Source organism: Impatiens glandulifera, chromosome 6 (genome assembly GCF_907164915.1).
Source record: "Impatiens glandulifera chromosome 6, dImpGla2.1, whole genome shotgun sequence".
In the NCBI taxonomy this organism is placed as follows: Eukaryota; Viridiplantae; Streptophyta; class Magnoliopsida; order Ericales; family Balsaminaceae; genus Impatiens; species Impatiens glandulifera.
The window spans coordinates 24,330,157-24,341,468 of record NC_061867.1 but is presented as its reverse complement, the minus strand read 5'-3'; the positions used below and the strand labels follow the sequence as shown (position 1 = coordinate 24,341,468).

Genomic DNA, 11,312 nt, shown 5'->3' with positions numbered 1-11,312 from the left:
TGCCTCCGATATCAACAACCACTGAGCTTTCAGAAGATGAATCTGAGCCTCTACTACCCAGAATGAGAAGTCTACGAGAGATATATGACACTACAAATGAAGTCCACATTGTATGTCTCCTCGCCGACTCAGAAGATTTGAATTTTGAGAAAGCCGTACAAGACGAGAAATGGAGATCGGCTATGGATGAAGAAATTGAGGCAATTGAACACAATAAAAACTGGGAGCTAACCAACCTTCCTGAAGGAACTCGACCCATTGGAGTAAATTAGGTGTACAAAAAAAAGATGAATGTCGAAGGAGAGGTTGAGCGTTATAAGGCTCGACTTGTGGTGAAGGACTATAGACAAAAGGAGGGAATCGATTATAATGAAGTCTTTACTCCTGTCACGAGAATGGAGTCAATCCGACTTCTAATTTCGTTAGTTGCTCATAACCAATGGCCGATTCTACAGATGGATATGAAATCAGCCTTTATAAATGGAGTGTTGAAGGAGGAGGTGTACATCGAGCAACCACTTGGGTATATGAAGAGAGGTGATGAGAAGAAGGTGCTGAGATTGAGAAAAGCCCTTTATGGGCTGAAGTAGGCTCCTCGTGCTTGGAATGAGTGAATTGACCAGTATTTCAAGAAAAATGGGTACCAGCAATGTCCGTACGAGGAGCCTTGTACACAAAGAAATCAGAAAATGATATGATGGTAGTCGTTCTCTATGTCGACGACCTCATATTCACCGGAAGCAACACAAAACTGATTGAGGAGTTGAAGGAGATAATGAAGAAGGAGTTCGAGATGACAGACTTAGGTTTGATGAAATATTTTCTTGGCCTAGATGTGAAGCAGTCGTATGTAGGGATTTGTATATCCCAAGAGAGGTATGCGCTTGAAATTTTCAAGAAGTTTAAAATGGAGGACTGCAACCCAGTTTCACTTCCAATGGAACCAGGCACTAAAGTCTCAAAGTTTGATGGAGGAGAACGAGCTGATGCTGGGAGATATCGAAGCTTAGTCGGAAGTCTAATGTATCTTACAAGCACGAGACCCGACCTAATGTTGAGTGTTGGGATAACAAGCAGATTCATGGAGGATCCAAGCTATACACATTGGAAGGACTTGAAGATAATTCATTGATATGTTCGAGTAACTCTTTCACTTGGTATTTTCTATTCAAAATCAGATAACTACCGATTAATGGGTTACTCTGATAGTGATTGGTGTGGTGAAGTTGATGACCGGAAAAGTATTTACTAAGGAATTTGGGAGTGATCCGAGATGAAGGGACTGTGATTCGAGTTGATAACAAGTCGGCAATCGAGTTGCAAAGAATACAGTTAATCACAGAAGGAGCAAGCACATTGACGTACGATTTCATTTCATTCGAGAACAAGTCAAAGAAGGAAAGATTGAGTTAGAGCATGTTGAAAGTCAAGCTCAAGCCGCTGACATATTCACCAAGCCATTACCGACCACACTGTTGGAGAGTTATAAAAGGCTGATTGGAATGAGAGATGGGAAGAATATTTAAGTTTAAGGGGGAAATTTGTTGAATAAACTTAAATTAATATGTTATTTGTTTTTTTTTTTATGTTTAATAGAGTAATAACTAGGGATGAGTGGGATAACCAAGAGATTTGAGTGGGAGCTATTTAATATACAAAATAATTTTGTTTTATCATTTGAAGAGTCAAGTATATGAAGTGTCTATGCTTTCCTATAAAGAGTTGTAAAAATCTATTTGAGATAATAAGAAATATATATTTTACCATCCTGTTATCAACATGCCTTTCTAGTTTACTATTGCATCTTACATAATTGGCTTTGTCTTATGTAAAACTTCAACTAGAAGTAGCAAGGCCTTTCGTACGGGTTTTCACCTTCTAGTTAGTTTTTCATGAACTGCGTGAATGAGGTCTATAATTCTCGGACGTAGCCTAACCTAAATGACAAATATAAAACAAGCAAACATTTTTTTCTTTCGAAAATCCAAAACTTATTCTTGGGTGCCAATTTATATATAATGTATACACGTATTTACTTATATTGTATGCACATATTTTACTTCTAAAAGATTTTGTTACATTAGGAATAAGACTTAGGATAGTAATTAGATTTTTGTGTTAAGGCTTTCAAAGGTAAAAGTGAAATTCCAAACGACTAAGGGAGGCATAGCCACCCTAGCAAGAAAGTAGTAACTCATTTTATAATTTCACTGCATGAACCCTTTTTAAAAATAAGACTCACAAATAGAAGTGTATATCGATCGTGAGGTTTCCTAGGTATTCCTCTTGTACCATCTCTATGATTGATCACCAAGTCTTGTTGACACATCTTAACATATAATCAATAGGTTCATTGGTGACATCACACACTCTCACATTCCCTTCAAACAAGTCTAATGTTCCCAACATATGCAATTAATCAAGTAACCAAGCAAGTTCAGGTTTTATGTCCTCTCATTATTTTTTTATTGTAAAGTCGTGTTTTTGAATGTCAATAGTTTGTTTCGAATTAAGTCATGTTGTTAATTTCTATGACTCAAGATTCTGAGGGTAGTGACTAAAACTCAGACTCTAGAACGATTCTTGTGAAAGAAGAATCTTAACATTTAATCGAGCTAGTGAGTCAAACATCTAAAGTAAATCAAGAAAGACATTGAAGTGTCTCTCGGAAAACATGGGCGTAATATTCACTCACATGCTTGATTGATGGTTCACATGAAAGTCTATAAATGAAATGAAATTCATTCCAATTGAAAAATGAACTGAAAATTTATATTGACTATATTCTTTATTTTTAAGATGATTTATGTAAAATTAAATAAAAATCATTTAAGTATAAAATACTCTCAAATCTACTCTACTCTTAATTAATACTTATTGGCTGATTTAAATATATTTATATCATAATGATTATGTCATGAAATTTAGAAAATAAATAAACTTGTCATTAAAGCAATGGCGTATTCAAAAGAAAAAGAAAATCTTAGACAGAAAACTATAGGTATTACACTGTTACGGGTAACAAGTGAATATATTAATCGAACTGTTTTACGAATATGCTTACTAAAATAAAATAAATATAAGAAATCTAAAAAATAATAAAATACTGATATTAAAACAATATATACATTTAAAATTATATAGTTAAAGAAAATTTTGATTAAGAAAATTTGAAAAAATACATTAATTGGTTTTTAAATAAGTGAAAACTGACTATATAAATAAAATATATATATGAAAGTCTAATTTAGTGTATTTCAGTATAATGGGTGAAAATATAGAAAAAAAAATAAAATATTAAAATAAGAATAAAAACACAAAATTGTTTCCAAAAGTCGATTATTAAGTAGACACTTAAGAAGACGATTATAAAATATTAATGCTTATAAGCCGTTTTGAAAAAATAAATTATATTTAAATTTATTTATTTAAATAACTAAACCATATATATAACTGTTTTAACTTATTTGGAATATTAATTTATATTTATATTTTAAATTCTTTAAATGGTTTAATATTAATTTAAAATAAATAAATATAAAATTATTTTACTCTTATATTTATATAAATTATTATTTTAATTTTTATCTTATAATTAATTTGTATTATTAATTATACTAAAATTAATAAAAAAAAATAATATATAATTATCATATAAATATATAAATATAGTTTTAAAATAAATAATACTATAATATAATCTACATTATTTTATATATAATTTTTTATACTTTAACTTATATAAATAAATTTTATTTATATATTAATTAAAATTTATGTATTATTAGAAAATATTGTTTGTATAAAATAAAATATAAATGATTATTATTTTAATAAAATACAAATAAATTATATATATATATATATATAAGTTGTATTAGTATATAATAATAATAATAATATCACTATTTATATAATTAATTATCATTATATTTTAAAATATAATAAAGAAATAAATATTTTAATATGTATATATATTGTTTCAGTTTCTTAATACATGTTTCAAATTATTGATATATAAAGTCAATATGATATAGCCATGGTATTTATTTGGAGTCATCCACTAATTGTTATGAAGCTATATATCAGGGTGGACTTTAAAGATATAATTTATTTTTAATATTGATAATATCATCTACATTTTTTTAGTATTGTTTTGAGCTTGTAAATCTTTATCAACAGTTTAAACCACATTAGTTAGCCACTATATATTGAACACTAATACATTAATGGCTTAATTTATCCTCATTTATATAAGTCTTAATCTTACCAAATCACAATATCTCCCAAATATAAAATATGCATTTGATAAGATATATCTATAAATATTTACATGGTAACATTTACTAATGCTTTATATAGCCACTAATTCAAATAACTTAAATGGCTAATAAAACTATGAATTTAATGTTATGATCATTAAACTACGAGCAGCTGACAGGGACTGTTACACCGGAAGTAGTGATTTTAGCATTGGAGCATGATACTTGTGGTACCACTTTACTATTTCCGACCAATAAATTGATGTTATTCAACCTTAATCCACTACATGGATTTGTCTTACTGCAGTCGAATTTCACTCCCACTTGTTTGGTTGATGTTCCATGAATGTCTAGGTAAGTTATTCCGTTGATTTTCACTCCTGACTCCTATAAGATGGATTTATCGACGTTCTTTAGTAAGCATTGGTGTGCTTGCTATTTAATTAATCAAGAAAAACAAACAAATCAATTGATGTAGCATTATACCTGATTTGAACAACCGTTTCCGCCCGGGCAATAATGTTGATCAATGATTATAGGGTTTTTGACATTGACCATAGTAACATGTTGGAAGAGAACATTCTTAACAAATCCATTACTTGGCTTAGCGAAAGTCTTTATTCGCACCCCGTTTTCTGTTCCTGTAAATGTCGTACTTGTTACCGTCACGTTTTGTACTCCAGCCTCTTGTAAGGTTTGCCCTAGGCTTCCAATACTGCATCACACAATAGTGGATTTCATGTAAAGAAAAAAGAGGAGAAAATAGTTTTGAGAATGAATTGAAGATAATTACAATGTTTTTACCTGATACCATGTCCAGGCCCGCAAACAATGTTTTGGATCCATAAATTGGTGGAGCCGGGGCCAATAGAGATGCAGTCATCACCGGTTCCAATAACAGAATTGGTGATTGTGACAACAGAGGATTGCGATATGTGGATGCCATCGGTATTTGGACTTGCACTAGGAGCCGATATCTTCAAATTTTGCAATTTGACATTGTTGCATCCATTTATCGCGATGTGAAACATTTGGCTGTTTAACGATCTTAATCCACTTACAATGACATTGTTCGAATTGCTGATCTTTAAAGACTGCATTTTATTACCCGCCACAAAAATTATATATTAAATTTTGAATTCTAACCCAATTTTGATTTATATGAGATAATATTTTGTAAGTTAATTTAATAAGACATATATTAATAAAATGCAATTTTAAGAACATGAATACACACCGTAAATCCCTTAGGGCAGCCCTTCTTGGAAGCTTTGCAAGCCCATAAGCTGGTGCCTTGGCCATCAAGTATGCCACCATTGATAGAGATTCCATTGACCCTTTGAAACATGATCCAATTTACCGAACTTCCCAGAATCCGATAATCTGATGGGGCCACGAGGGTTCCATCGATGCGAATTGTGATCGCACTGAATTTGCAGTTTAGGCCACTAAATACGGCGGTTGATCCGATCAAGTATCTTCCAGATGGCACATAGATTGTAGCTTTTCCAGATGAGGCACAAGCCGAAGCCCATGTACTCAGAAATGCTTTGGTCGAATCGGTCTTACCGTTAGCCTTGGCTCCGAAGGTAACCACATTGTATGTGGCTGCTGTTGCTGCTGCAATTAGAGAGTTTAAGATAAGTGTGAAAACAAGACAAGAAGACATCACCATTGTTTTTGTGTGTGTATGTTAAGGAAAGAGATAAGGATATGGAGAGGTTTAAGGTTTGGTGGGTATTTATAAGTAAAAATGCATTATGAGAATTGTCAACTAATTTTTGGGTGTTTGTTTATGAATTAAAGTGCATAATGAGGTGTTAACAAACGTACTCATTTTGTGTTCTTTTTGTTACTCTTTAGACTCTCGATGATTTCTCGGTATTTCATTAAAATTGTGAACAAATGTCATGAAGTCTTACTGTAATCATTTGGTTTTGCATGTGATCAAAAAATAAAAAAATAAGTTTTGTTTGAGTCAACTTGAGAATTATATTAGAAATGTAGTTAAGGTCAAATAGTTTAATAGCAATGTATATATGATTGTGGTTGGTGGGTACGTGAATTTCTGATAATATTAAACAATTAGGTCAAATTGGAACCATGTGAGGGCTCATTGATAAGTGGGGATAATGCTCTTATTCTGAATATCATTGAAGAATGTTCATATTCTTATTAATTATACATGTTCTTCTAAATCTAATTATAATAAATTTTGCTTGAAAAGTGGGAAATTATTTGACCCTCAAACTTGTTATTATATTGGTATGTCATTATATGTTTGGCTAAAAGTACATTTTGCCCTCTAGCTTAAAGGACAATCCTGAGAATGAGTTTAAAATAATCATTTTTTTTAAATATATGTTAATGTAGTATTAAAAGTTATAAAAAGAATTATTTTGAAATTAATTGGTTAAATGTTTAATTATGAATCTTACCGCCTCATATGCAATTCCTATAAGTTAATTTTTATGTAAAACTAAAAAAATAAACTTGAGAAAAGGTGTCCTACACCGCAATTTACTGGCCTCACCATTATTGATCCTAGTCACGTTGTTGTTAACTAAGGATGGTCAAAAAATCTGATCCGAAATACATGATATGTAGATTTGGCCGATCTGATACGAAAAAATCCGAAATCGATCACAAATTTTTACCGGATTTTCGATACCCGAAAAGATCCGGTGAGTTTTAAAATTTAAAAATAAAATAACATATATATAAAAATTACAAACACTAAGGGACTAAACAATAGTTAGTCCATTTTTATTATTTGTCCGAAATAGTATTTTGGTAATTTTCAACCAACATCATCCGTCAATTAAAATAAAATTATGTTTACCCAAATATTGATTTCATTTTGGTACTTAAATTATATTTTTAAAATGTATAATAATTATAAGTTGAATACATAACTGAGATCCTTAATAAAATAGTTTATATTTTCTAGCATGTGAAAAAAAATTGGATCGGACAACCGCGTCGGATACGGATCACAAATTGTTTTTTAAAATAGAGGCGGATATCCGATTCGAAATACCGGATCGGATCAAGTCGGTAGGTTTGTCCACCCCTATGGTTAAAGTACCACAAACTCATATGTTTTTTTTTATTAATTTGTTTTTTTTTTGTATCAACTATAATACTAAAGTTGTTTTTTTTTTATGAATTTTTAGGTTGAAAGTAAATCCTATAATTTAAAGTATAAAGAACAAGGACTTATTTAGTAAAATAGTGTAGGGTATATAAATTCTAATTTATGAGTTAAATTTTGCTCCTTTACATTATTTTGTTAAAATTATGAGATGATAAAATAAAATATAAAAAGTCTAAGTACACACTTGGATTCAAGTAAAAATGATTATGATGACCTTATGTATAATTTGGTTATCATCTATTATTTATTATTATATGGTGTTATGATTATTAAATTTATTTTTATTTATTGTAAGAAACATGCATAACCCCATGTTCATTACTTTTTTTTCAATTTAAAATATTTTAAGTCAATATCTGAACTTATGATATTTATTTCTTATTATTATATGATAATATTAATTATAAACGATTATATGGTTATCATTTGTTTAATTGAAAATTTTACCTGTTTAAAATTGTTAGTCTTTTGTTGTTTTATATTTAATATATACTAGTTAAACTAACCAAATATATGATACATCCAATTTTCCCAATATAGTGTTGATATAAAATAAAGTCTAAGTTTAAATTAATTTAACAAAACTTTGAATCAAATCGATCTTTACAAAAGGACAACATGTACAAAAGAGGTCAAATTAGAACCATGTGAGGGCTCATTGATAAGTGGGGATAATGCTCTTATTCTGAATATCATTGAAGAATGTTCATACTCTTATTAATTATACATGTTCTTCTAAATCTATTAATTATAATAAATTCTGCTTGAAAAGTGGGTGAGTTATTTGAACCTCAAACTTGTTATTATTTGAACCTCAAACTTGTTATTATATTTGGTATGTCATTATATGTTTGGCTAAAAGTACATTTTGCACTCTAGCTTAAAGGACAATCCCGAGAATGAGGGTAAAATAAATATTTTTTTTAAAATATATATTATTGTAGTGTTAAAAGTTATAAGAAAATTATTTGAAATAAATTAGTTAAATGTTAAATTATGAATCTTATACCTCATATTTATTTCTAGAAGTTAATTTTAATATTAACTAAAATAATACTTGAGAAATGAGAGGGGTAGTCCTACATCGCAATTTAGTGTCATCACCATTATTGATCCTAGACACGTTAACGTATCACAAACTCCAATTTTTTTCATTAAATTTTTTCTTGTATCAGCTATAATACTAAAGTTAGATTCTTAAGTTGAAAGTAAATCCTATAATTTAAAGTATGTAGAACAAAGACTTATTTATTAAAATAGTGTAAGGTATATAAATTCATTTTTATGTGTTAAATTTTGCTCCTTTGCATTATTTTGTTAATATTAAGAGATGATAAAAGAAAAGAAAATAAAAAAAGTCTAGGTACACATGGGTTCTATAATTGACCTCACGAGTTCATGTTTTTTTTATATGGAGGACCATTCTTTTTCTCTTACTTATAAATGATTATGATGACTTTTTGTTTAATTTGGTTATTATTTATTATTATATAGTGTTATTATTATTAAATTTATTTTTAATTTATATAGAAAACTTGTCTAACCCCTACTTATTACTTTCCTTTCAACTTAAATTGTTTTAAGTAATAATCAAATTCATAATATTTATCTTTTATGATTATGATATTATTAATTATAAATGATTATATGGTTAATTACTCAATTGTTTAATTGCAAATTTTGCTGGTTTAAAATTGTTAGTCTTTTGCTGTTTTATGTTTAATATGTACTAGTTAAACTAACCATATATATGATGCATCAAATTTTCCCAATATAGATTTGATATAAAATAAAGTTTAAGTTTAAATTAATTACAAAACTTTGAATCATGCCGATCTTTACACAAGTACAACATGTACAAAAGAGGTCAAATTGGAACCATGTGAGGGGCTCATTGATAAGTGGGGATAATGCTCTTATTCTGAATATCATTGAAGAATGTTCATACTGTTATTAATTATACATGTTCTTCTAAATCTATTTATAACAAATTCTGCTTGAAAAATGGAGAATTATTTGAACCTCAAACTTGTTATTATATTGGTATGTCATTATATGTTTGACTAAAAGTACATATTGCCCTCTATCTTAAAGGACAATCTCGAGAATGAGTGTAAAATAAACATTTTTTTAAAATATATGTTAGTGTAGTATTAAAAGTTATAAGAAAATTATTTGAAATTAATTGGTTAAATGTTAAATTATGAATCTTTTACCTCATATTCAAATATTTCTAGAAGTCAAGTATAATGTAAAATTAAAAAAAAAAACTTGAGAAATGGGTGGGGTAGTCCTACAACTACAACACAATTTAGTGGCCTCACCATTATTGATCCTTGTCACGGTTGATTAGGTTATTAATGTATCACAAACTCAAAGTTGCATCAGCTATGATTCTAAAGTTGTTCTTTATATGGATTCTTAGGTTGAAAGTAAATACAATAATTTAAAGTATATGGAACAAAGAATTATTTAGTAAAATAGTGTAAGGTATATAAATTCATTTTTATGTGTTAAATTTTGCTCCTTTGCATTATTTTGTTAAGATTAAGAGACGGTAAAAGAAAATAAAATAGTCTAGGTACACATGGGTTCTATAATTGACCTTATGAGTTCAAGTATTTTTATTTTTATATGGAGGACTATTCTTTTTATCTTACTTATAAATGATTATGATGACTTTTTTTGTTTGTTTAATTTGGTTATTATATGGTGTTATTATTATTATTTTTTTTATTATTTAAGGTAGAAAACTTGCATAACCTATAATCATTAATTTCCTTTAAACTTAAATTGTTTTAATTAAGAATTAAACTGATAGGATCGGCATAATCGATAGAGACGGGGTCTGACTATTGATGACGACTTCGGAAAAACGATTTGATTGAAATCATGTTAGGGATTTAAATCACTTTCTATTATGCGCAACCTTTTGCAAACTCTTGAACGATTTGCTTGAGTTTGAAGCTAAGAACCAAGAATAAAAAGATGACAGAAAGAAACAACACAACAGTTTGTTTATGGATGTTCGGAGTTAACTCTCCTACGTCACCCTTTCTTCAAACCACCGGAAGAATTCACTAAGCTTTTAACGAATCAAATACAATTGCACACGACTAGCTCACTGTTGAACAGAACAAACTCTGTTCAACATACAATATGAAGAATATCACTCAGCTAACACAATGCTTTGATTCCAACTCTCTCTTGATTAACACACAGTAAAAGCAAGAAAGCAACTGATAATTAAGATAGAATAATCTGAGTATCGATAGATCAATGATTCTTCCTTTGTCCTTGAGGATCTTTAAATTGGAACAGGTACCAACGGTCGAATCTTCATAATGACAAGTGGCGAGCTTCCATTGGAACGCCTCCATAGTACACAGCAGACTCTGAGTACAAAGATCATGGCCGTACCAATCATGTAGTGCACCAAATATTCTTCAAGGATATTCCTGCAAAAACAAGTAGTGGGAAGAATATTTGCTTATGTGGCATTAATCAATTGGTTACAGTTGGCTGTCGTACTGATCATCATAGGAAAGTGGAGTAGGAGTAGTGTACAACTAGAGAATGTTGGTAGGCGGGTGCTAGCTTCAACCAACTTCTTAAGCATGATATTAGACGTATTTCACTTAGACGACCTCGTCTAATGAAATTAGACGTCCCCGTCTAATAACAAGATCCATTAGACCACCTGGTCTAATGGGATTAGACTTCACGTCTAATTACAGTTCACTTCAGAATAATCTGAAGGAGTTAGACTACACGTCTAACTTTCACTAGTTAGACTACACGTCTAACTTTCTCTTTCCATTAGACCTTGCGTCTAATTATAGTTCACTTCAGACTAATCTGAAGGAGTTAGACTGCACGTCTAACTTTCACTA

At 29.7% G+C, this 11,312-nt stretch overlaps 2 protein-coding genes across 2 annotated transcripts; one reads left to right on the top strand and one right to left on the bottom strand.

Annotated features, from left to right (window-relative positions):
• Window positions 1–649: 649 nt before the first annotated feature.
• LOC124943394 (uncharacterized mitochondrial protein AtMg00810-like) lies at window positions 650–1,132 on the top strand. Its single transcript, XM_047483904.1, has one exon. The coding sequence runs from the start codon at window positions 650–652 to the stop codon at window positions 1,130–1,132; it is 483 nt and encodes a 160-aa protein (XP_047339860.1).
• A 3,292-nt stretch (window positions 1,133–4,424) lies between these two features.
• Window positions 4,425–5,931, bottom strand: LOC124943393 (polygalacturonase-like). The gene is made up of 4 exons (XM_047483903.1): window positions 5,500–5,931; window positions 5,067–5,356; window positions 4,749–4,977; window positions 4,425–4,649 (listed from the first exon to the last, which is right to left on the bottom strand). The coding sequence occupies exons 1-4, from the start codon at window positions 5,929–5,931 to the stop codon at window positions 4,425–4,427; spliced, it is 1,176 nt and encodes a 391-aa protein (XP_047339859.1).
• Between the last annotated feature and the right edge of the window lie 5,381 nt (window positions 5,932–11,312).